General features: G+C 46.7%; 1 protein-coding gene across 1 annotated transcript in view; it reads left to right on the forward strand.

Annotated features, from left to right (window-relative positions):
• Positions 1-19,663, forward strand: part of LOC142661553 (E3 SUMO-protein ligase ZBED1-like) — a 24,033-nt gene extending 4,370 nt beyond the window's left edge. The window contains exons 2-6 of the mRNA XM_075838977.1: positions 4,074-4,144; positions 4,362-4,624; positions 6,095-6,159; positions 14,374-14,531; positions 16,133-19,663. Coding sequence (XP_075695092.1) covers positions 4,096-4,144; positions 4,362-4,624; positions 6,095-6,159; positions 14,374-14,531; positions 16,133-18,183 — 2,586 coding nt within the window. The 5' untranslated portion in view covers positions 4,074-4,095 and the 3' untranslated portion in view covers positions 18,184-19,663. The remainder of the gene's footprint in view (positions 1-4,073; positions 4,145-4,361; positions 4,625-6,094; positions 6,160-14,373; positions 14,532-16,132) is intronic.
• Positions 19,664-27,882: the final 8,219 nt, after the last annotated feature.

Here is a 27,882-nt window from a genome sequence, read left to right on the forward strand (position 1 = left end):
ACCATCTCATAGCTATCCGCTGACGTGCCCGATACAATACTTTTTGGAGAGTAGTGACTGCAAGATTTTCCACATAACCCAGAATGCCCACTAATGGATCACGCGGTACCTGTAGACCAAAAACCCTATCCACCAATGCAAAAACCTCTTCCCAATACCCCTGCAAAATAGGGAACCCCCACATCATATGGATAAGATCCGCCTGATCCTCTGGACATCTTGGACACCCCGCATCAGTTCGAAGACCCATTTTTTTCAAGAGCACCGGAGTACCATAAACTCTGTGAGGTAAGAATAACTGAGACCTGCGATGTGCCACGTTAAGGGTATGTGCACACGGCTTACTAAAAAACGTCTGAAAATACGGAGCTGTTTATTTAGCAACTTGTGTTTTTCACGGCTGTTTTTGGAGCTGTTTTTCTATAGAGTCAATGAAAAACGGCTCCAAAAACGGCTCAAGAAGTGACATGCACTTCTTTTTCGCGGGCGTTTTTTTACGTGGCGGTTTTTAAAAATGGCCTCTGAAAAAAACGCCCCGTTATTTCGGCCGTTTTTCGAGTATTAAAATCACCCATCATGACCAATGGAGCCTCCGGATCATGTACCAAGAAACCCAGAGCTGACTTAAAGAGGCTCTGTCACCACATTATAAGTGCCCTATCACCTAGATAATGAGATGGGCGCTGTAATGTAGGTGACAGTAAGGCCTCATTCACACGGCAGGGTTTCCCGGCCGGGTGCCGGCCGTTCATAAATCGGCCGTCACCCGGCTGCATTAGGAATAATAGACCCCTAATGGGGCTATTCACACGACCGATTTTTTGACGGCCGGGAAAACCGGCCGTCAAAAAATAGGACATGCTCTATTTTCGGCCGGGTACCCGGCCGCCCGGCTCCCATAGAAGTCTATGGGGCCGGGTAATACACGGCCATCACCGGGATGTGTCCCGAGTGATGGCCGGGTTTTCCGTGGCTTGCGCTCTATCTCCTCCTCCTCACAGCGCAGAGTGCATGTGAGGAGGAGTTGATGCCATTCGGACGAATGGCATCGCTGTACACTGTGTGGCAGGGCCGGCGTGTACAGCAGGTGGAAGGGAGCGCAGAGCTGGCTCCCTTCCCCTGCTTGTTTTAAAAACGCCCTGGCCCGGCGACACCTTCGATGGCGCCGCTAGCGGCTGCTGCTGCTGCTACTACTGCAGCGACGCCACTATAGCAGAGCAGGGAGGTATCTCCCCGCTCTGCTATGTGCTAGTCGCACTTTAGCTCCTTGAAGAAGCGGAATCCCCGTGTTTTCGGGGATTCCGCTCCTGGACAGAGCGCTTGATGTCTCTGTCCATATCTGGGCAGTGACATCAGGGGAAACTCCTGAAGCGGAATCCCCGAACACATGGGGATTCCCCTTCAGGAGTTGCCGCTGATGTCACTGTCCAGATCTGCCCGGCCCGGAACGGATGCAAAACTTTATGCAAACCAGCCGGGCAAAATGGCCGATTTTACCGGCCGACACTGGGGCTCGGGCGGGACCCGGTCGTGTGAATCCCGCCTAATGCTTTTTATTTAGAAAAACGATCTATTTTTACCACTTTATGAGCGATTTTTAGCTTTATGCTAATTCGTTTCCCAAGTGGGCATATTTTTACTTTAGACCAAGTGGGCGTTGTACAGAGGAGTGTATGACGCTGACCAATCAGTGACCAATCAGCGTCATGCACTTCTCTCCATTAATTTACACAGCACATAGCGATATAGTTATATCACTATGTGCAGCCACATACACAAACACTAACGTTACTGCAGTGTCCTGAGAATGAATATACATGACCTCCAGCCAGAACGTGATGTGTATTCAGGATCCTGACACGTCTGAATCTTTTCTGTGATATTTCCAGCAAGGCAAACGTAATCTCGTTTTAAATTACAGTTTACATCGTAATCTCGCGAGATTACGTTTACCTTGCTGTAAATATCACAGAAAAGATTCAGACGTGTCAGGATCCTGAATACACATCACGTGTCTATGGAGTCTATGGGCGACGGATGGCGTCGGTCAGAGGCATATGTATTTTTACATGTTTGTTTAAAATCTCGTGCCACACATCTTGGGATATGTCGGCTATAGAGACAAGTTAAAGGGGTTGTCCCAAAATCGATAATTATTGCCTATCCAAAGGATAGGTTAAATTTGTTTGATCGCTGGGTGCCCCTCCGATCACGAAAACGGGTGACAAACCTCCAGATTCTCCTCACTTCACCACCCACAGTGAAGAGGAACTTGGAGGGAGCGGCGGTCAAGCATTCGCCCGCCGTTCCATTCAATGTCTATGGGACTGACGGAAACAGCCAAGCGCAGTACCCTGCTATTCCCGTCAGTGGCATAGACTGTGATTGGAGCGGCAGCCTTTATGCTCGACCGCTGCGCCATTCAATGTCATTCTCACTGCGGTTACAGGGGGTTCATCAGATGTGAGAGAAGCTGTTGTCTGAGCTTTATACTCACTTACTGTGTTTAATAAGTGTGTATTAAGTCATAAACCGATAATTAAACCAATAAAAATCAAAATCTAAAGGGGGTGGAGTTAGCAGAGTTAGGCCGGGTTCACACTAGCGTTTGCCATTCCGTTGTTCTCCCTCGTCAGAGAAGCAGAACACAGGAAAAAACAGAAGCTTCGGTTCCATTGCACCACGGACACCACCGACGGCCGATGGAACCCACTGACTTTAGTGGGTTTTATTGGGTTCGCGTTGGGGTGTCCACGGTTTTACTGGAAACAATAAAGCAGTATGCAACGCTATTGTTTCCAGTATTCTCGGCCGGATCTGCGACGGAGGCCCCTAAAGGAGCCTCCGATGCAGATGTGAACGAGGCCTAACATATAAGAATCAGACTACACAGGGTTTGTTTGTAGATTGTAACTATGGAAACCTATAGATCTGCATAGGAACTGTATACACAAAACAGTAGGACATTAAGTGTATGCTCACACCGCCTATTTTCGGCCATAAACGCCCGAAAAACGTCCGAAAAATCTGAAGCAGAACGCCTCCAAACATCTGCCCATTGATTTCAATGGGAAAACGGAGTTCTATTCCGACAGAGCATTTTTCGCTGCGCTTTTCTACACGTAAAAAAACGGCCGTGAAAAAGAAGTGCAGGTCACTTCTTGGGACGATTTTGGAGCCTATTTTCATTGACTCTAGCGAAAAAATGTCCAAAAACAGCCGTAAAAACACATTGAAAAACGCCCCGAAAATCGCAAGTGGCTTAAAAAACGTCTGAAAATCAGGAGCTGTTTTCCCTTGAAAACCGCTCCGTATTTTGAGACGTTTTTGCTCACTGCGTTTGAACATATCCTTAGGATATGTTCAAACGCAGTGAGCAAAAACGTCTCAAAACGGCCTATTTTCAGACGTTTATCGCGCCGTAAACGGCCGGAAAATCGGAAGCAGAATGCCTCCAAACATCTCTTCCCATTGATTTCAATGAGAAAACGGCGTTCTATTCCGAAGGAGCGTTTTTCGCAGCGTTTATTTACACGGAAAAAAAAAACGGCCGCGAAAAAGAAGTGCAGGTTTTTCATTTACTCTATCGGAAAAAGCTCCAAAAACGTCCGTAAATAGCCACAAAAAACGCAGCGAAAATCGCGAGTGGCACAAAAACCGTCTGAAAATCAGGAGCTGTTTTCTCTTGAAAACAGCTCCATATTATGAGACGTTTTTGACTCTGCGTGTGAACATAGCCTTAAAGGTACTGATTTGCAAGAGTGTACATACCCTGTAATAGGATGGGTCCTCTTTAAATATTTTCTTAAACAAACATCTGACGAATTTTGTTGTAATCCTCAGTATTTTCTGCGACCGATCGTTATAATTGACAAACCCATTAGCACAACACTATTTCTGCATCAGGCGTCGCTTTGTGGCTGTTGCACATTGTTGGAAAGAATAGACAATAGTCCGTCAATTACCAGGCTTGTGATTCCCGTCTGATTGGCGTTTGTTTCACACAATTTAGACAGTGTGTCATACCCTGCACACGTTGTGGACTCTATACAGTTGTTTTTTCTCTTCCTCAGGTGTCTGGACGTCAGTCAAACAATGCAGGCCGCAGAGGAGGCCTGTGCCCAGCTGGAAGATGAGTTGCTCTGTAAGTCCATATTGTTATTTCTCGTCCACATAATTCCTTATGGTTCCATATATTTAAAGGGGAACTCCATATCACTGACACAGTGTAAGGACCTCACCAAAGAACCTATCACCCCTCATATCTCAGCTTCCTGGACCCCTTGGAGTTTTGAATGGAAGCTTTCAGGTTTTGTAAGTGCCGTGACCTCCCCTTTGTAATACGGTCTTTTTCGTTGCAGTTTGTGAGGATTGCCGGTTGTACTTCAGAGATTCATGTCCGCAACACGGAGCACCAACTTTTATCTTGGACACACCAGTTCCAGAAAATGTACCATCTCGTGCTCTACTTTCTCTGCCAGAAGGACTGGTGGTCAAGGAAAGATCTCAAGGAGGCTTCGGAATCTGGGGTACAATTCCCATCATTCCTCGGGGCTGCATCTTTGGCCCATACGAAGGGGAGATTTTGGTGGATAGGAGCGAATGCACCGTTTACTCCTGGGCGGTATGAATTCTTCTTATTTTCCTATTTCTACCCTTATTTGAGGAAGTATCTTCCCATATGTACCAAACCCTGTAAAGTAGGGGTTTAACTATAGGGGGCGCAGAGGTTGCACTTGGCCCTGGAAGTTTAGGGGGCTGCAAAATTCCCATATGGCGAGTATAGTATAGTACATAGTATATCAGTACTATACATTACACATGGTAGTTGGGAGGCCAACTTATAGACGTAGCATTGGGGCCAAGTCTTGATTTCTGTTTGCTAAGTAATCCTTACGTTACGTTTATCTGTTGAATAGTGATGTCATTACTTATATTTGGAGAGTTGTCACTCACATGGAACTACAGCTTATACTTGGAAAGTGATGATGTCATTACTTCTTCTGGGAGAGTGACTACTTGTATTTGTAGAGCAATATTATCACTAACTAAACGACATATATTTGGAGAGGAGTGATGTCATCTTTTCTGTTTACAGAGTAGTGGCATCATCAGTTCTATGTATAGAATAAGGAAATAATCATTTTTAGAATAAAAAATAGTGATGTCATTGCTTGGGTTTCGAGAGTAGCGATGTCATTTCCCATATTTGGAGAATAGTGATGTCATCACTTTTATTTTAAGAATATTAAAGTCATTATTTGTATTTGGAACGCAGTAAGATTACTCAAATGAGAAACAGCTTGTACACCTCTGTTTATATAGTAGTGGTATCATCATTTCTAAGTAGAGCATAGTGATATCATCAATTTTGCCTAGAAAATAGTGATGTCATTATTTGTATTTGGAGAGCAGTGATGTTAAGGGGGTTTTACACAGGACGATTAGCGGGCAGACGAGCGTTAATATAACGCTTGTTGCCGATAATTGGGAACGATCGGCAGATGAACGGGAAAACTCTCGATCATCTGCTGGTTGTATCGTTTTAAAAAAGTAAAAGATTATCGTTGTCGGCAGCTCATCGCGCTGCCGACATGATGATAATGTATGGGGACGAGCGATCAGGGTAACGACCGCTCGTCCCCATACGCAGCTCCGTGTGACAGGAGCAAACGCACGACGATCAACGATGTCTCGTTGATCAGCGCTCGCTGCATCGGCCGAGTGTCGGCCGGTGTAACAGGGCATTTACCCTACATAAAGTAAAGCTTATATTTGGAGAGTAGTAATATCACCCCCGTGGACTAAAACGTTCATTTGGAGAATGATGATGTCACCCCCTCTGTTTTGAGAACAGTGATGTCACTTCCATAGAAAACTTGTACAGAAAAAGGGCTGACATCTGCCATAACTTGACACTTTACTCGCTATGAAAATAACGGAATCTGTACCTGAAGCAAACACGCGTCTGGAAACTGAAACATGAATTGTAGGAAATATTGTCCATTTCACCATATTTTAGTAAATTATAATCACACATTCATGAGACAAGAGATTTATTTCTACCTTTTGTACATTATTTTTGCTCATGCAGGTAAGAGACAAGGGATCTTATATTTATATTGATGCCAGTGATGACTCCAAAAGCAGCTGGATGAGGTAAGTGCGAACATATATGAGAAGTCACTAACCCATACACCGTTCAGCCATAACATTGAAACCACCGGCCTAATGTTGTGTAGATCGCCCTTGTGCCCCCAAAACAGACCTCTGAAGGTGTCACTGGCACTAAGACTTTAGCAGCATATCCTGTAAGTTGCGATGTGCGGCCTCTATGGATCGGACTTGTTTTTCCAACGCATCCCACAGATGCTCAAATAAATTGAAATCGGAGAATTTAGCGGCCAAGTCAACACCTTGAACTCTACGTCATGTTCTTTAAGATATTCCTGAACAATTTTTGTAGAGTGGTAGGGGCATTATCCTGCTGAAAGAGGGCACTGCCATTAGCGAATACCGCTGCCATGAAGGGGTGTACTTGGTCTACAACAATGTTTAGGTAGGTGGTACGTGTCTAGTAAAATCCGCATGATTGCCAGGACCCAAGGTTTCCCAGTAGAACAGTGCCCAGACCATCATATTGCCTCCACCATCTTGTCTTCTTCCCATAATGCATCCTGGTGCCATCTCTTCCCCAGGTAAGCAATGCACACACCTCAGCCATCCTATGATGTTAAAAATAACGTGATTCTTTAGACCAGGCCACCTTCTTCCATTGCTCCAGATCTGATGTTCTTGTGAACATGGGATCACATACGTCCCCCCAAAAGACCAGAAATAAAGACTATAAACAAAAACATTGGCAATAAAAGGCCGTGGTGTTTTATTATGGGTAACATAAAATACTTCAATAAATTATTAAAACCAACTTGAATAAATGAATAAATAATAGCCAATAATAAAATGTTCAATATAAATAAATCCCTTGTCCAACGAGCGTTAGCCGGACGACAACCCACTAATAAACACCGCGACAGGGGGTCCTTCATAAAAACAAGGGAGGGCAGCGCTGCTTCAAAGAACTTCCTCCAGACAAGCGGCTGATTGGCCCAGACAGCAGGACTATATCATCCAGGATTTCCCGCCGCTCAGCTGCTGCCACCAATCAATCAATGGACTGTTGCCAACATCTTCCTGGTCACGAGGTAACCTGTGGAAACTTCCAGAAAAGGTCAATACCAACTCACACCCCAAAAGAGGGGTGTGGAACAGACCAAAAACAACACAAACAGGGAAAAAGAAGGAATGAGAGAAGGGGGGGGGGGGGCGAAGTGATCCTACACGCTCTAAAGGTGGGCCTCTCATTGTAGGTGGACAGGGATCAGCATGACTCTGACCAGTCTGTGGTATCATAGCCATCAGTAACTTTTTCAGCAATTTGTGCTACAGTAGTTCTTCTGTGGGATCAGACCAGACGGGTTAGCATTCACACGTCATGCACATCAATGAGCCTTGGGCGCCAATGACCCTGTTACCGGATACCGGTTCTCCTTCCTTGAACCGCTTTTGGGAAGTACCAACTACTGCATACTGGGAACACCGCACAAGACCTGGCATTTTGGAGATGCTCTGACCAAGTCATCACAATTTATCCTTTGTCACAGTCGCTCGAATCCTTACACTTGCCCATTTTTGCCACGTCCAACTTCACCTGTCAGTGGTTTTTTTTAAATATCCTTTTTATTGTCAGTTTTCACATTTTCTTACAAACATTTCACGTAAGAGTTACATCATGAGTGCGCAGCACTCAACTGTCATGGGATTAACTTTTAAATTAAATTCAACATAACATATAAACACACCCACATAGAAACATGGCATAATTGTCGATCTTCAGATGGACCAAACAAACATGACTCCCCCAACTCCAACACCACCTAGATCATCAATGAGTTTCCACTCATCCTTTCTCCCCCAGCTGGCTCACAGTTGCATCCTCCCTAAAACGCCTGCCAAGAGCTGCGTGCAGTACCACTTTGTGTACTGGAAAGGCCTAACAATTTCCGCTATTTCGGCTGTTGTACATTGCGTTTCTATAAATACTTGCCACTTATCAAATAGCTTCTTAGTTCCCGTTTCCTTCCGCCTTTCCACCTCCACCCTCTCAAGAACCAATAACTGTTTCAGCCGTGACACAATCATTTCTAACCCCGGCGTGTCTGCCTCTAACCAGTGACTCAGGAGGCATCTCAAAGCTACCAGTAAAATCGTGTGCACCAACCCGGGAGGTGATCTTACTCCTCGAGCACCCTCTTCCTCTGGCGGCCGCGCTTGATGGAATAGTAGCGCTTGAGGCGTCATTGGGAGATCCGTTTTCCAATGGTCCTTAATATATTTCTGTACCATCCCCCAAAATCGTTTCGTATGTACACACCCCCACACTCCATGCCACAAATTCGTCAGTGGTGTATTGCACTTGGGACAACTTGTAATGCGATCAGGGAAAGATTGTGAGGGCAAGATATTAAAGCCATATATAGCTGCATGCATCAACTTGAAATAGGTTTCCCTCCAGCTCTCATTTATCACACTCTTCCGTACCGTCTCCCAACCCCCCAGTATGGTCTCTCCTATATCTGGATCCTGAGTCCACCGTTCCCAGCTTTTAAAACTAATCCTTAATTGCGGACGAACAAAACCCTCTCTCAATGCTCTATACATTCCTGAAATGGTCGCCCGCCCAGTTGTTGGACCTATGACCTCATCCAGAGTGTGCGTAGTAGCTTCCTTACTCAAATCCCTGAGCCTGGAGGTACAAAATGTTCGTACCTGAAGTACTTGCAAAAAATTGACTCTATCTACTATGGGTCTGAGTTTAGCTGTGATTTCCTCCCCAGTTAACCACCTCTTTTCCTCTGTGTGCATAAGATCCCCTGCGCTACCAATGCCTACCCTCCCCCATGAGGCAATTCCGTCCCCCTTGTCGATTCCCGGTAAAAACTCCGGATGACCGCTCAACGGCATATACTTCGATACCAGGTGGGGTAACCCAAACTGCTTACGTACCACTTTCCAAGCTAGAACTGTATCTCTCAATACAATGGAGGTTTTGAGGCGGCACGGAAGAGAAGCGATTCTACAATGTAACAAAGCTTTCAGGTTCCAAGGTGAAGCATACTCCCCTTCCAGATCTAAATTGGAATAATTGCTTGTTTCATGAAGCCAATCTACTACATGACGCAAAAGACAGACCACGTTATAACCCCTGACATTCGGAAAGTTCACACCCCCTTCTTGTTTGCCCATCATGAACTTGGTGAGTGCTATGCGCGGCCTTTTTCCTGCCCATATAAATTTAGTGAATGAAGCCGTCAATTTCGAGACATCCACATGCTTCAATAAGAGAGATAGCGTTTGAAAGGGGTATAGCAATCTAGGAAAACTAACCATCTTGATCAGATGACATCTTCCCAAGAGGGACAACGGCAATTGGCCCCATCTAGTGAGTTCCGCTTGTATTTTTTTAATTAACGGGGGATAATTTAAGCCATACAGAGTGTCTGGTACCCTCCCTATTTTGATACCCAGATAGGTAATGCAGTGTTCCACCGGTGATATCCCGCAACCCAAGGATTGCCAAAAGGTCTTTGGCAATGGCCTGCCCAACTCCAGCAGTTCGCTCTTAGCTATATTGACTTTGTATCCCGAGCATTGCCCAAATTCCTGCAAAAATTGAAAAACCTTCCCTAAATGCTCCTGAGGGTTTGACATAAAAAGTATGACATCATCAGCGAACAGGGCTAATTTCACTGCACAAGATCCCACTTGAATGCCTCTGAACATATCCGATTCCTCCAAGAATCTGGCCATAGGTTCCAGTGCTAGATTGAATAGCAGGGGCGACAAGGGGCAACCCTGTCGTGTTCCTTTATGTAATTGGAAGGGATCTGATAGGAACCCCGAGGAATGAACGCGTGCTTGCGGGCTAGTGTAGACTCCCTTCAGGAAGACCCGGAAATCTCCCTGAATGTTCATTTTGTCTAGCACCATCCCCAGCCATTCCCATTGTATGTTATCAAAGGCTTTCTCTGCGTCTAGCGCTAAAAGTGCCGGCCTGGTACCTGGCTGGGGATCGTGCCTGACTGTTTCTAGCACCGTCAATACCTTGCGTAAATTTGTCACTGCAGCCCTGCCCTTTACAAAGCCTACCTGAGATTTTCCCACCAGTATGGGTAGATACATAGCCAGTCGATTGGCCAAAATTTTTGTGAGCAATTTCTGATCTTGATCTATCAGCGAGATGGGGCGGTACGACCCCGGGTCAAGAGGATTCTTCCCCTTCTTGGGTAGCACCTTTATATGCGCTACCTTGGCCTCTGCTGGTAAAGCTCCCGTTCCTAGTAAAGTATTATAATATGCCACCAAGGTAGGGCTGATTTCTTCTCTCAGAGATTTGAAAAACTCCCCTGTGAATCCATCCGGACCCGGGGCCTTTCCGTTAGATAATGTTTTAATGGCGCTCCAAACTTCCTCTAGTGTAATCTCCGCGCTCAAATGGCCATTCTGCTCCTGGGTGAGCCCTGGCAACTTCACCTTCTCCAAAAATTCCCTCCCTTTTTGGAGATCTATGGGTGTTTCTGAGTAAAGGGCTTGGTAATATTTACTTAATATGGTATTGATTTTTTTTGGGTCCGAGGTAGGAGTTCCGTTTGATTCTTTAAGTGTTGAAATATGTGCCGGTACATACCTCCCCTTTGCTAACCGCGCTAATAATTTGCCCGCCTTATTGCCAAAACGCATTAAATCAGCATCAAATTGGGACCGGTAAATACTCTCTCTTTTGTCTAACCATTGATCAAACTGTCGCTTGGCTTCCTTCCATTCCTCCCCCAATAGCATTGATGGAGAATGTAGGAATGCTGTGTACGCACGCCGTAATCTGTCGCTCGCTGCCTTGTATCCTTCGGTCGTCTTACGTTTAAGATTAGACATATACTGCATGATTTTCCCTCTTATTACCGCCTTGGCTGTACGGCAATACAATGACGGTTCCGAACGATGCGCTACATTATCCCCATCGAATTCCATCCACCACCCCTTAAGCTTCTGTGTAAAGCCCTCATCCTTTGCCAGAAAAGCGGGAAACCTCCAGATAAAATCCGTTCCTCTAGCTACTGTGTCAGCCAATGTAATGGTAACCGGAGCATGGTCCGAAATAACTAAATCTTCAATTGCCGCTTCACGTAAACGTCGCGCCATTGCGTCACTAACTAACAAATAATCAATACGCGACCATGACTGATGAACATGAGAGAAATGTGTATATTCCCGCGCATCTGGGTGTAGACTCCTCCACGCATCTATTAGGGCCGTGTGTCTTAAAAAGTCGGGCAAGATCTTATCTCTATTTCTCTGCGAACTAGTCCCTGCGCTCCTATCCTCCTTTGAAGACCTTACAGTGTTAAGGTCTCCCCCTAAAATCAAAAACCTAGTGCGATCCTGCTGGAGTTGGGTTTCCAAGTGACCAAAAAAACCAGTGTTAACCGTATTTGGGCCATACACATTATGAATACTGATGGTTTCCCCTGCATGCTCCATCACTAGATGGATCCAACGGCCCTCGTCATCCCGCTCCTGGGACACCAGCGTAAACGCAAAGTTTTTATGTACCAGAATTATAACTCCCGCCTTACCCTCCCTTGCCGACGAGCCAAAAACCTGACCCACCCAGAACTTTTGCAAATACTTAAACTCCGGCTCGGTTAGGTGAGTTTCCTGCAATAGGGCCACATCAGGATGCAATCGTTTCATGTGCCTTAAAAGTTTGGTCCGTTTCTGTGGGGATCTCAGCCCTTTAACGTTCCAAGAAACTATTTTCATGTTATTGGACCGTGTTTAAGATGAGCTAAAGTGCCTAAAAGTCGTGCAGAGTCCAGGGAGTCAGATCCGTCTTTTCCCAAGAGCCATGTACAAACATTAACATTATCATTAACATCATAACCAAACCCTGGCTTGTAAGCCAGAACCAACAAGGCCAACCATCCCTTACCTAACAAAATCATAAAATCACCTGCGGCAAGGGTTAGCAGTCCCTTAATACCCACTGGTGTATGTGACTTCACTTTTTTCTGTTATGCCAGAACGCGCCCCTCCCTCCCCTCCCCCCCAGCCTGCCTATATGGCTCCTTCCATGAGGAAGTAACACCTGCCCTTGCCCCCTCAGTACCTCTTTGTCGCCTGCGCACCCTTATGTACCTTCCCTTATCATTACTTTAACAGCCTAGAGTCCGTTAGGATTGCATCCTCACATTTCCCTATGAACCTTGCTTCGCTTCAAGGTTTCCCTACCTCCGTGCCCCCTATCTCCTACCACAATTTCCCTCAGTCTGCCATTTTGTAACAGATAACACTAATCCCTTGCGTGGGGGAGGCATTGTATCACTCCCGGTCAATCCCGCCCACCAGGGACAATCTCAGATCTTGATCTAACTCCCTCACAAATATCTTGCAGTGAAAAAGCAGGGAAATATCAGAATGCATATACTTCAACCTTGATAACATTGTAGCATTGTAACAATAGGTCAACTATTGACCGGTACATAGTGCTGTATAAGACCGCAAAATATCCCCCTCAATAACTTTCAGATTATCTGTAAACTTATCTGTATCTGGTCGGAATCTGCAATTGGTCTACAGCGTCCACAAAATCATCATCACAACAGCTTAAATAAAATGCGCCAAAAAGGACTTCGTCTGTCAATCAGGAGACGTGGATCGGGTGCGGTCCCGTGTTCGCCTCTGCGGCTTCGGAGAGTCCCCTCTATTTCCGGCTCGACCCCCCCGGGATCCTCCAGGTGTGGGCATTAAGGCTTCTGCCCAGGTACGCTCCATATTTAGCCGGTTCCTTTTGTCTTCTCTTGACTTGCGTTGCGGACTATGTACTGGACTGTGACGCTCCTCTTGCTGTGATCTGTTCCCACAAAGCTCCGCAAGTGCGTCCTCCGCTTCCTGTGGAGTGGTGAAAACCTTGTTCCGCCCGTTCTCTTGAAACACCCGCAGGGTGGCTGGGTACTGCAGGCTAAAGCGTATTCTCGCTTGGAACAGCGCGGTGCAGATCTTGCTGAAAGCCCGCCTTCGTTTTGCAACCTCTGCCGAGAAATCCTCAAATAGTAGCACTTTCATGCCCAGTATTTCCAAAGGACGCGATCTGCTGCGGAAAGCTTTCATGAGTGCCACCTTGTCATTGTAATCCAACAGTTTGAAGATCACTTGTCTGGGACGATGTGAATTGTGGTCAGCTGTTGCTGGGAGGTTTCTGGGGTCCGGCCCCACTCTATGCGCCCTCTCCACCCGGCAGGGACGGGGGAGACCTAAGGCTTCCGGCAATGTCCTCTCACACACTCGCTGCAAATCAGCAGATATCACCGCTTCTTTCAGCCCCACCAGTCGCAGGTTGCTCCTCCTGGAGCGGTTTTCCAGATCCTCCACCTTGTCCCCCAACTGCGCAGTAACAGACAGCACCCCTTTGAGTTTGGATTGCAGGCGTTCATTTTCATCCTCCAGCAGCGTCATACGCTGTTCTAACTCATCAGCTCTGATAGTGACTTGTGCCAGCTCCGCATGCACGCGGTTTAGAGAATCTTGCACCGTTTTTTCCAGCGCCTTTTGCAGGTCTGGCGCTATCTGTTTGGCTACTTCACGGGCCAGGGTTACATAGTCAATGGCTACTGGAAGAGCGGACAGTACATGCTCTGCCGGGCTTGAAAGCTGGTACTGATGGTGCTGCAGCTCATCTTCCTGTGTGTATAGCAGGGTCGCAGTGGCGGGAAGTGCCGCCATCTTACCTCCCTTTACCACGGCCGCGGCTGATTCCTCCATGGCTGGCTTCTGCGCGCTTCTGAGGAGGTACCTGTCCATACAGGCACCACCGATGATGTTGCCGTGTGCAAGGCTGGTGACTTCCCCGCTGATTATCGTCGCCGTAGCGACTATTGCAAGCTTACAGGCTGGACGGGAGCGGGAGCTCAGTCACTCGCGTCCTGCATCCCCAGCGCCGGAACCGGAAGTCCCTGTCAGTGGTTTTAATGTTATGGCTGATCAGTGTATGTACACACACACGCACACACACACACACACACACACGCACGCATGACGTTGTTCATCGCTACCTTTATTTACAATAAAAGCAGAGTAAATCAGTTGCACTACACGTGACTTGTAAATCACCTCCTGCTTCACAACTATGACTTTCGCGCCCAACGGCGATTTCTTTCCTTCAATTACATTACAAAATTGTCGTAATGACATTGTTAATCCGTGTATCGTTCTGTTAGAGGTTGGGCATATCATTTTTATTTTATCTTCTGCTCCAAGGTATGTGGTCTGTGCATCAACAGAAGAAGAACACAATCTGACCGTGTTTCAGTACCGGGGGAAAATCTACTATCGTGCATGCCAGCTTATTCCTTCCGGCACAGAACTGCTGGTGTGGATTGGGGAGGAGTATGCGAGGACCCTAGGGCTCAAGTTAGGTAAACTTAATTCCATTGTCATTATATTGATAACACAAGGAGCAGGTGGGCTTTCAAAGTAAAATCATGATATTGTTTGCTTGGCATCTGCATGTAGAGGGCATTCAAGCGGGTGCAGAGCAGATTTATAGTGATTTAATGGCAATCCCTGGCCATGATAAACCACTAACTACTACAAATACCCATGTGTATTACCCATACTTTCTTCAGAGTTAGTCCTTAGGGCTCACCGCACCCGAATGACCGCTCCTGATTTTGATTTGAGATGTATTATTTAAGGTGGACCTGTTACTAGCTGGTTGTAATTGTGGTAGCATCTAAGATGACCAGGCTCAACCAATGACTTTATAGACTTTTATGACGTAACCACAGGATCTTTCATCTGGGACCCCCACCTATTGGTAGTTCCACCAGACCAGTCTAGCAAGTTTGCAAAAAGATTCTGGATTAAAAAGACTCATTTTGTGTCTGCAACTCCTATACAGACCTATGTGTCTCTCATGGTTACAGACTACAAACAAATACTGTGTAGTCTGATTCTCCAGTCTTGGGTTACTCTCTTCCAACTGCGCCCTCTCCAACGGTCTGTAGGTGTCACGGCGCGGGGTGTGGACTCAATGGGCCAAACAGGTACAATGCAATGTCTATAGTTCAGAAATGGTATCTGAGGCAATGTAGACAGTAGCGGTAGATTCAGGCTAACATGAGGGTCCGACAGTAGACACGGGTGTGCGACACAATAGATGCAGCAGAGGGCACAACACGAATCCAATTTTTGAAGGCACGGGATACATGGTACAGGCAGCAGGAACGGGTAACACTGGGAACTGGAAAACACTATGTGACCATTTGCAAAGACAAACTTAGGGTAACACAACAACGCTCAGGCAAGGATCGAGAGGGCAGAGCCCCTTTTATAGTTCCGAAGCATTCTGGGCTAATTGCAGTATTCTGCAACTTAGCGCGTATTGGCCCTTTAAGGCCGTGTGCGCGCCCTTCGGGAGACAGTGTCCGGACCAGGAAGTGAGTGCCGGCGTCTCTCAGGAGGGAGATGCCGCCGGGAACTCACTCAGCCATGGCCGCGGCCGTCAGAAGGTAATCAGGACGACGGTCCGCGGCCATAGACGTCACAGTAGGCAAGAAGAGGGGACAAAGTGAGTGGAGTAACACATGATTGAAGTATCTGACTACACAGGGTTTTCTAGTCTGTAACCATGGAGATACACAGGTCTGCATAGGAACTGTTGACACAAAATGATACGATTTAAAAAAATCAAGACTAAGTGCAAAGCAGTATAATTTAAAGTTAACAAAATATTAAAGTGTAACTAAACGTTCAACAAACGTCTGATTTGTCATAGGGACATGTCAAAAGTTGTGATTGGTGGATGTCCGAGCACTGAGACCCCCTCCAATCGCTAAAACGAAGCTGCAGAAGTGCTCGTGTGAGCGCTTAGCCGTTTCGTTTCTGTTCGGCCACCAATCAAAACTTCTGACATGTCTCTATGACATGTCAGAAGTTTGTTGAATCCACTGTATGATGTCCTAAATATTCTTGGTGGGTAGGTAACACTCACATTGTTCTTGCATTTTGTCTTTAGGTGAGCATTTTAAGTATGAGTTTGGTGAGAAGGAACTTCTAATGAAGCTTTTTCAAGACCTACAGTTGAAGACCCCTGATTCTGTGCCGAATCACATATCACCTCGAAGTCAGTATATGTGCAATGATATGGTCACCCCTTTAATACAGACACACAAACAGAATTACCCCTTAAACAATATTGGGCATTCTTCATCTGGCTTCCAGTTGTTTGAGGGAACTCAGAACTTAGTAAGCCTCGGTCGAGCCCAGAGCCGTTATTGGACATTTTTTGGCTTTCAAGGTGATGCCTATGGTCGAATTATTGATAAAACTAAGATAATTTGCAAATTGTGCGGTGTTAGACTTTCATACAGTGGCAACACCACCAACTTGAGGCAGCATCTTATTTATAAGCATAGACGGGAGTACAATGAATTAGTGGGAACCCAGGGAGCAGTAGTGGAGCCGCAAAAAAACGCTAACTCTGTCCCCGTACGTCACATGCCATCCAGGGCTGTAGTAACTCCTACGGTGGGGAGAACCACCAAGGCCGTGGCAGATTTTATTGTCCGTGACCTAATGCCGGTGGAAATAATCGAAGGAGAAGGTTTTGTGCACATGCTGTCCATTCTGGATCCCAATTACAAATTACCAGCCGCCTCTTTCTTGGCTCATACAATCCTTCAAGAGATGCACGTTCAGGCCAAGTTGAAGGTGATCGAACTGGTCAAAAATCTACAAGAGTGCTCTGTCAGTCTTGATCTATGGAAACACAGCGGCTCCTTGTCCTACCTCTCACTCACTATCCATTATGTCAATGAAGCTTTTGAATCCAAGAATACGGTGCTATCAAGTCGGGTTGTTTCAGAAGACCTTTCTGAAGAAAGCCTCAAATTAGTCCTTCAAGATGTTGCAGATGAATGGGGCATCCGCGAGAACACATTCTATGCCGTGGGACTCAACAGTCCTTCTGTTATAATAGCGGCTTCGAAGGTGGGATGGAAGTCTCTGCCATGTGTTGGACAGGTGTTGAAGAATTGCATCGAAGCTATACTCCAACACCATACTATACAAACCACGTTGGATAGGTTCCGAAGATTGATCGCCACTATTTTTTCATCGGCAGTTCAAAATGAGGAGTTGACCACTCATGGGCCCGTTTTGAAAGTCCATTTAAAAATGTTTCTCCGGGACGGTACAAAGTGGTACAGTATCTACACTTTATTGCAGAGCATAGTGGACCATTCCAAGTTTTTTAAAGGACTGATTGAGACTATAAACGGAGATGGCCTCTCTCTGCAGCCGGAAGACTGGTCAATACTCCAAGATGTCGTAGACATCCTTAAACCGTTATCTATTGCTACCTCAACCTTTACCAAAGATCAATTTGCGGGATTGTCGCTGGTGAAGCCAGTGATAACCAGTTTGTTGTATAAACACTTGGCACCTAACGAGTTGGACTCAGAATTTTCCAAAAACATCAAAAAGGCCATACACGAAGAGTTAAGTTTTAAGTATTCGGACTCCGATGTCAATCAGGTTCTCAACTTGGCATGCGCCTTGGACCCTCGTTTCCGGGGCCTTGATTTTCTCAGCCAACCAGACCGCGTAGAGACCCTTCATTTGCTGAAGCTCGAGGCTTCAAGTCTGGCAAAGATACTGACCACCGAACAAATTTGTGTTAAACCTGAACCTCAAAATACAAGACCACCGTCAAAAAAACCCAAACAGGACTCCGGCATTGAGTTTCTTTTGGGAGACTTGTGTAACGTAAGAAATTCTTCAGCTAGTACAGTAAACCAGCAGGCAGAACAGGAGATAAGTAGCTTCCAGACAAGTGAGGCTTCTTCTTTATGCCAGGACCCATTGCAGTGGTGGAGGATGCACTATACTCAATACCCTCTTTTGGCACGAGCGGCCCGTAAACTGTTGTCCGTCCCTGCCACGTCAGTACCCACAAACTGGTTGTTCACAGACGCCGGCCTGGCTGTTTACCGAAAGCGTTCCGCTCTTACCGCAGAGCACGTGGATATGCTAGTCTTTCTCAATGGCAATAGGTTATTGCTTTGAACCTCTGCTGGTTGGTCCTTCACGTTTGTGCCTCTCCCACTCCTATCGTAGCCACCCTTTACAAAGTGGCCCATCATATATCCTCCAGGTCTGATCTAGTGCTTCCACTACTTTCCTAAAAGAGGACAATCTCATAGACCTTTGTCCATACCAGTATGTGTAGCATACATGCCAGTACATGACTGGGCATTCAAAAATGACTTTTTCACCGCTAACTATTGAAATTTTTTGTTTTTTTTTAAGTTGTGTAGCGTCGCACACCTGGCCCAGCTCTCCTTCTGTTACCAGTTTGATAGGTATATATGTAGCAGTTTGACATAGATATACATTTCGCTTCCTTTGATTGTAAACACTGCAAAAAAATCACCCCCTTATTTTCCCCCACCAAGTCTAGAATTCCGCAAATATGATTCTCTCGAAAGCAAACCGGTATGAGAGCTCTACACATACATATAATATCTTATTACCTCTTTCTATAGTAACTGTGAACAGCACAATTTGGACATGTAGAAGGATCTGGATATAGTTGTTCACCTCAATGTTTCAATTCAATGGCATCAAGCAGAGATCTTGGGCAGAACTTAGAAGAATTATACAAAAATTAAAGAAGTTGCCCCAGCTGGACAGCTATGGTCCGCATGTCCCATAAGGACATATGGACCTCCAAGAGAGTTTCTCCCGCTCAGAACTAGCTAGAGAGGAGAGCCGCAGCAAGGAGCAGTCCAGCGGGGACAACCCCTTTCATTTTTTATATAGCATTGTGGAAAATCCACCCAGAGCAACTTGTAGTGCTGGAAATTGATTTTATGCCCATCAGTATTGCTGCATGGGAAGGGGCTTATGTTTATTTGCATCTGATCATCCACAGACTTGCATGTCCATAGGGAGCTATATGCCTAGCCTGAGCGTATAGCAACACTCCGTGCCCTACTTTTCTGCAGCTGCAGTACCTCAGATGAGCACATGGGGGCAGAGTTTGAGCAGTCTGTATTATGAAACATCTGCTCTGTTGTTTTATTGCATCTCTTTATGACTACAGACCCACTTTTCATTCATTATTTTTTTTTATGTCCACCTTTATATAAACCAAGGTATAGTTTACTTACAACATGCTCCACCCTTCATTGTATAATCAGCTAATGTAAAATCCAGCACATTTGTATTATATCTTCATTGCCTTTTTTGGCTATATTTATTTATCTTCGAGTTAACACTTCGAACAGGATTTAAAAAAACGAACAAACCCTGATGCTACTTGGAAACCACCAGTAAACTGCTGTTGACAGATCTATTATTAGTTTATTTTTATTTTTATAATGAATACCTGATGTGAGTCTGATTGGATCATTAACATCAAATTATCCCCTTCCCCCTCTGTATTCCCCAATGCAAGTACTCCTGTGTTGATCAAACTATTTAAGACTATTTAAATGTACATGCGTCAAAGAGGAATGTAACACCGGCGACAGATCCTGCTCCTGCCAGCGGTCCTGTACCCTCCTCATAATGATATGTCAGAAGTTTGGATTGGTGGGGGTCCGAGCACTGGGACCCCCACCAATCACTAGAACGAAGCAGCTGAAGCCCTCGTGTGAGCGCTCAGCCGCTTCGTGCCTGTTCAGCTATTTCTGGAAATAAATGTATCGGTGTAAGGACTCAATAGAAAGTCTAGGAGCTCGTACACTTTCCGGAAAAAGCCGAACAGACACGAAGCGGCTGAGCGCTCACACGAGGGCTTCAGCTGCTTCGTTCTAGTGATTGTGGGGGGCTCAGTGCTCGGACCCCCACCAATCCAAACTTCTGACATGTCAATATGAGATGTCAGAAGTTTGTTGACCGTTTAGCTGCACTTTAAGGCACCTTCACCATCTCCCAAGTGTCTGAGCAATTTTGAAACAACCTAGAGTTATCCTGCGAAGGTTCCTCCACGCACCTGATCATGTCTGTTATTACTCGCCGTCATCAGCCTGTATCCAGATGTCCGTTACAGCCTGTATCCTGTCTGCTGTTACTATCTGCTACCAGCCTGTATCCGGTAATTCGTTACCAGTTTGTATTCTGTGATCCGCTACCAGTCTGCATCCAGTAATCCGCTACCCGCCTTCATCCAGTAATCTGCCCCCAGCCTGCATCCGGTTATCTGACCCAACCCTCCTCCAGTAATCCCCTACCTGCCTGTATCCAGTAATCTGCCCCCAGCCTGCATCCAGTTATCTGACCCAACCCTCCTCCAGTAATCCCCTACCTGCCTTCATCCAATAATCTGCCCCTAGCCTGCATCTAGTAATCTGCCACCAGCCTTCATCCAGTAATCAGCCCCCAGCCTGCATCCAGTAATCTGACCCCAACCTTCCTCCAGTAATCTGACCCAACCTTCCTCCAGTAATCTGCCACCAGCCTACATCCAGTAATCTGCCCCCAACCTGCATCCAGTAATCTGACCCCAACCTGCATCCAGTAATCTGACCCCAACCTGCATCCATTAATCTGACTCCAACCTGCATCCAGTAATCTGCCCCCAGCCTGCATCCAGTTATCTGACCCCAACCTGCATCCAGTAATCTGCCCCCAACCTGCATCCAGTAATCTGCCCCCAGCCTGCATCCAGTTATCTGACCCCAACCTGCATCCAGTAATCTGACCCCAACCTGCATCCAGTAATCTGCCCCCAGTCTGCATCCAGTTATCTGACCCAACCCTCCTCCAGTAATCCCCTATCTGCCTTCATCCAGTAATCTGCCCCTAGCCTGCATCTAGTAATCTGACCCAACCTTCCTCCAGTAATCCCCTACCTGCCTGCATCCAGTAATCCGCTACCCGCCTTCATCCAGTAATCTACCCCCACCCTGCATCCAGTAATCTGCCCCCATCCTGCATCCAGTAATCTGACCCAACCTCCTACAGTAATCTGACCTAACCTTCCTCCAGTAATCTGACCCAACCTTCCTCCAGTAATCTGCCCACAGCCTGCATCAAGTTATCTGACCCAACCCTCCTCCAGTAATCCCCTATCTGCCTTCATCCAGTAATCTGCCCCTAGCCTGCATCTAGTAATCTGACCCAACCTTCCTCCAGTAATCCCCTACCTGCCTGTATCCAGTAATCTGCCACCAGCCTGCATCCAGTAATATGCCACCAGCCTTCATCCAGTAATCTGCCCCCATCCTGCATCCAGTAATCTGACCTAACCTTCCTACAGTAATCTGACCCAACCTTCCTCCAGTAATCTGACCCAACCTGCCTCCAGTAATCTGCCACCAGCCTGCATCCAGTAATCTGGCACCAGCCTTCATCCATTAATCTGACTCCAACCTGCATCCAGTAATCTGCCCCCAGCCTGCATCCAGTTATCTGACCCCAACCTGCATCCAGTAATCTGCCCCCAACCTGCATCCAGTAATCTGCCCCCAGCCTGCATCCAGTTATCTGACCCCAACCTGCATCCAGTAATCTGACCCCAACCTGCATCCAGTAATCTGCCCCCAGTCTGCATCCAGTTATCTGACCCAACCCTCCTCCAGTAATCCCCTATCTGCCTTCATCCAGTAATCTGCCCCTAGCCTGCATCTAGTAATCTGACCCAACCTTCCTCCAGTAATCCCCTACCTGCCTGCATCCAGTAATCCGCTACCCGCCTTCATCCAGTAATCTACCCCCACCCTGCATCCAGTAATCTGCCCCCATCCTGCATCCAGTAATCTGACCCAACCTCCTACAGTAATCTGACCTAACCTTCCTCCAGTAATCTGACCCAACCTTCCTCCAGTAATCTGCCCACAGCCTGCATCAAGTTATCTGACCCAACCCTCCTCCAGTAATCCCCTATCTGCCTTCATCCAGTAATCTGCCCCTAGCCTGCATCTAGTAATCTGACCCAACCTTCCTCCAGTAATCCCCTACCTGCCTGTATCCAGTAATCTGCCACCAGCCTGCATCCAGTAATATGCCACCAGCCTTCATCCAGTAATCTGCCCCCATCCTGCATCCAGTAATCTGACCTAACCTTCTTACAGTAATCTGACCAAACCTTCCTCCAGTAATCTGACCCAACCTGCCTCCAGTAATCTGCCACCAGCCTGCATCCAGTAATCTGCCACCAGCCTTCATCCAGTAATCAGCCCCCAGCCTGCATCCAGTAATCTGCCCCCAAACTGCATCCAGTAATCTGACCCAACCTTCCTCCAGTAATCTGCCACCAGCCTGCATCCAGTAATATGCCACCAGCCTACATCCAGTAATCAGCCCCCAGCCTGCATCCAGTAATCTGACCCCAACCTGCATCCAGTAATCTGACCCCAGCCTGCATCCAGTAATCTGACCCCAACCTGCATCCATTAATCTGACTCCAACCTGCATCCAGTAATCTGCCCCCAGCCTGCATCCAGTTATCTGACCCCAACCTGCATCTAGTAATCTGCCCCCAACCTGCATCCAGTAATCTGCCCCCAGCCTGCATCCAGTTATCTGACCCAACCCTCCTCCAGTAATCCCCTACCTGCCTGCATCCAGTAATCTGCCCCCCAGCCTGCATCCAGTTATCTGACCCAACCCTCCTCCAGTAATCCCCTACCTGCCTGCATCCAGTAATCTGCCCCCAGCCTGCATCTAGTAATCTGACCCAACCTTCCTCCAGTAATCCCCTACCTGCCTGTATCCAGTAATCTGCCACCAGCCTGCATCCAGTAATATGCCACCAGCCTTCATCCAGTAATCTGCCCCCAGCCTGCATCCAGTAATCTGACCCAACCTTCCTCCAGTAATCTGACGCAACCTTCCTCCAGTAATCTGACTCAACCTTCCTCCAGTAATCTGCCACCAGCCTGTATCAAGTAATATGCCACCAGCCTTCATCCAGTAATCAGACCCCAGCCTGCATCCAGTAATCTGCCCCCAACCTGCATCCAGTAATCTGACCTCAACATGCATCCAGTAATCTGACCCCAACCTGCATCCATTAATCTGACCCCAACCTGCATCCAGTAATATGCCACCAGCCTTCATCCAGTAATCAGCCCCCAGCCTGCATCCATTTATCTGACCCCAACCTGCATCTAGTAATCTGCCCCAACCTGCATCCAGTAATCTGCCCCCAGCCTGCATCCAGTTATCTGACCCAACCCTCCTCCAGTAATCCCCTACCTGCCTGCATCCAGTAATCTGCCCCCCCAGCCTGCATCCAGTTATCTGACTCAACCCTCCTCCAGTAATCCCCTACCTGCCTGCATCCAGTAATCTACCCCCAGCCTGCATCTAGTAATCTGACCCAACCTTCCTCCAGTAATCCCCTACCTGCCTGTATCCAGTAATCTGCCACCAGCCTCCATCCACTAATATGCCACCAGCCTTCATCCAGTAATCAGCCCCCAGCCTGCATCCAGTAATCTGACCCCAACCTGCATCCATTAATCTGACCCCAACCTGCATCCAGTAATATGCCACCAGCCTTCATCCAGTAATTTGCCACCAACCTGCATCCATTAATCTGCCCCCAGCCTGCATCCAGTAATCTGACCCCAACCTGCATCCAGTAATCTTCCCCCAACCTTCATCCAGTAATCTGACCCCAACCTGCATCCAGTAATCTGCCCCCAGCCGGAATCCAGTTATCTGACCCAACCCTCCTTCAGTAATCCCCTACCTGCCTGCATCCAGTAATCTGCCCCCAGCCAGCATCTAGTATTCTGACCCAACCTTCCCCCAGTAATCCCCTACCTGCCTGTATCCAGTAATCTGCCACCAGCCTGCATCCAGTAATATGCCACCAGCCTTCATCCAGTAATCTGACCCAACCTTCCTCCAGTAATCTGACGCAACCTTCCTCCAGTAATCTGACTCAACCTTCCTCCAGTAATCTGCCACCAGCCTGTATCCAGTAATCTGCCACCAGCCTTCATCCAGTAATCAGACCCCAGCCTGCATCCAGTAATCTGCCCCCAACCTGCATCCAGTAATCTGACCTCAACATGCATCCAGTAATCTGACCCAACCTACATCCAGTAATCTGACCCCAACCTGCATCCAGTAATCTGACCCCAACCTGCATCCATTAATCTGACCCCAACCTGCATCCAGTAATATGCCACCAGCCTTCATCCAGTAATCAGCCACCAGCCTGCATCCAGTAATTTGCCACCAACCTGCATCCAGTAATCTAACCCCAACCTGCATCCATTAATCTGACCCCAACCTGCATCCAGTAATCTGCCCCCAACCTGCATCCAGTAATCTGCCCCCAACCTGCATCCAGTAATCTGCCCCCAGCCTGCATCCAGTAATCTGACCCCAACCCTCATCGAGTAATCTGCTACCTGCCTCCATCCAGTAATCTGCCCCCGGCCTGCATCTAGTAATCTGCCACCAGCCTGCATCCAGTAATCTGAACCCATCCTGCATCCAGTAATCTGCCCCCAGCCTGCATCCAGTAATCTGCCCCCAGCCTGCATCCAGTAATCTGCCCCCAGCCTGCATCCAGTAATCTGCCCCCAGCCTGCATCCAGTAATCTGCCCCCAGCCTGCATCCAGTAATCTGCCCCCAGCCTGCATCCAGTAATCTGACCCCAACCTGCATCCAGTAATCTGTCCCCAGCCTGCATCCAGTAATCCGCTACCAGCCTGTGTTCCGCTGTCTGCTCTTCATCTGTCATCTATGATCTGCAGTCAAGCCTCCATCTATGAAGGTAGCATCTACCCGTGCCTGTTTTGCATCTGTCTGGCCAGCAGCTACTCCGCCGGGACCACCTCAAAAGCTACATAGTAACCTGGCAGTCTCCCACCAGCGAAGACCAGATCCTTCTATAGGGTTAATGGGTGAAGATCGGGGAGGCTGCTTAGACAACTCCCTAAGAGGTGGCCCTAAAGCAAACCGGTGCGGTAGCCCAGTGAGTCCACAAACCTGCTGGTCATTAAAAGGAAATATAAAAAGACCTGTTATCAGAAGCAAGCCTGCCTGATGACGGTTTCCACGTAGCAGCTGATTTTATTTTTTACACTGCATACGGTAAAATGTACTGAAAAACATGCGAAGGCATAAAAAGAGGGTAAAAAAATATGTAAAGAAGCTAGATTTTACATTTGCGGGATATGTAACTAGTTTTAGTCCAATTAAAGGCGGCCTTCACTTTACTTCTATTTATTGGGGTGGAAGCTGTAGGTAGTGCAGATGCCTCATAACTTATTGTTATTATAAGGTTCCTGTGTTGATCCTCAGAATTGACTGACTGTATTATAAAAAAAAGTATCTAGAAATTCCATAAACTTTAATCATAGTATATAGCTACCATATTACCTCTCGTCTTATGTTTCACCCATTTAAAGTGGATGACCAGCTGTGGTTATATTTGGGGCATTACCTATAGGTGTTGCTTACCTGCTGGTTACTTTCTTCAATGTTGACTGATTTTTGTCTCTACTCCATTAGAAGCAGCTATGATATTGGTGACTCTTAAGGCCTCATGCACACGGCCGTGCCCGTAATCACGATTACGGGCAAAGCTGGCGGCCGAGGACAGACACTCGCGTTTTTCGCCCATGCTCCCATACAAAGTATAGGAGCACGGCCCGTAAAAAACAAAAAACGGACATGTGCTATCTTTTGCGGTACACTTCTATGGTCCGGTAGGTATACGGGAAGGTGTCCATGGTCAATAGAAGTGAATGGGTCCGTAATTGCAGACCGTAATTACGGTCCACAATTACGGACTGTTTTTACAGTCGTGTGCATGGGCCCTAACTTTGCTGCATTGTCTCCTGATAGTCTGAAATCCACTTGTCTCATCAGAATTGCAGCTGCTGCATTGTCCCCTTTAATTTTTACTGCAGCTCTGCTTGTTCAGATTGGCTTCTGGTTAGAAGCATTAGCCCACCCAAAAAATCACTACATAAAAGCCTTAGAGTAGCATGTTAGGGCAAAACTTGAGTGTGCTTTAATTTTATGGAAGTTTTACTAACTTCTTTGTTAAAGAGAAACTACTGCAGGCAGGGTGTCATCCGCCTATTCTTCCCTCGTCCTCTTCCTCTTACAAATTGCGCAGTTAGGACTCCCTAGCACTTGTTTCAGAGATGAATACATACATGAAATACGGATTGATTTCTCTACGTTCACCTCCATGTTGTATTCGCATTGTATTGGTGTTGTGTTCCCTTAAGAGTTGTGTTTCATATACATATATATATAGATGTTTGATTCTTACACATACATACATGAATACCACACATACAAACCCACTCATACATCAATATACTCTTCTGTCCTCCCTGGGACAGCGGTGGGTTCTCCGAGGCGTCAGCAATGGGTTTTCCGGCAGGCTTTGGGGTGGTCAGTGCTAAGTCTTCGTTGCGTCTTCTGGCTTTGGGGGCATGTAGTCCTTGGTAATATACATATGTAGGGACCTATCCCATATGGAATAGGATACAGATTCTGAATATGCAAGTATGAATTGGGCATTAAAAAAATTAAAAAATATATATATTAGTGCAATTCAATATTATAAATTATTACCTCCACCTGGGTAATTCAGAGGATAAAAATGGTAGTGCCACATCAGCACACTCCACCTTCGCTACCGCACCACAGTGCATGACTATGCAGGGTCTATACAGAATCATGGAGGGCCAATATATAGTCAATGGCTGGTTGTGGCAGGTCTCCACTTACTGAGGTCTTCTTCACACCTTAGCGGTAGTGGTGCTGTGAGAGTCACATGATTGCCCCCATTAAAGTCTAATAAATAAAAGATGCCACCACGGCATGGCGAGGATTGGGCATGCTTTAAGTTATAAATCCGGTATCCAAACTGCCGCAGATGATGTTATTATAACTAAACCCGATAAACCCTTACCTGCTATTATGCTTATGATGTCAAATTTTTCTAAAATATCTAACTACAAACTCAATATGACTAAAACAATAATCCTCCCTTTCTTTATTACATCAGTAATGAAGGCAGAATTAAACCGCCAACTCCAATTTGTACGGTCCGAGAATGGTTTAATTTACCTGGGGATTAATTTAGCATTCCCTACATATTATTTGGTAACTAGAAATGTAAATATCTAAAAAAAAAAGACCTGGAATCTGAAATGTCCAGGATCACAAAGTTAGATCTGTCCTGGGTTGCTAGAATAAACACTGTAAAAATTGTATTCTTGCCTAAAATAATATACTTATTGCGTTGGATCTGCCTTAAAGGGTTTTTCCCACTAGGGACATTTATGACATATCCGCAGGGTATGTCATAAATGTAAGATAGATGTGGGTCCCACCTCTGGGACCCGCACCTTTCTCCAGAACGGGGTCCCCTAATCCCCGTTCTAGCTTTTTGTGCTCATACTGACTCCCGGCCACTTACTGATCACATGGTCGGGAGTTATGGAAACAGCGTAACTTGCTGAGCTACGCTGTTTCCGTAACTCCTATAGAACTGAATAGTAGTTACGGAAACAGTGTAGCTCACATGCTACGCTTCTTCTGTTACTGCCATTCACTACTATAGGAGTTACGGAAACAGCGTAGCTCAGCGAGTTACGCTGTTTCCATAACTCCCGACCATGTAATCAGTAAGTGGCCGGGAGTCAGTATGAGCACAAAAAGCTAGAACGAGGATTAGGCGACCCCGTTCTGGAGAAAGGTGCAGGTCCCAGAGGTGGGACCTGCATCTATCTGACATTTATGATATACCCTGCGGATATGTCATAAATGTC

This window comes from Rhinoderma darwinii, chromosome 10, assembly GCF_050947455.1.
Source record: "Rhinoderma darwinii isolate aRhiDar2 chromosome 10, aRhiDar2.hap1, whole genome shotgun sequence".
Classification (NCBI taxonomy): domain Eukaryota; kingdom Metazoa; phylum Chordata; class Amphibia; order Anura; family Rhinodermatidae; genus Rhinoderma; species Rhinoderma darwinii.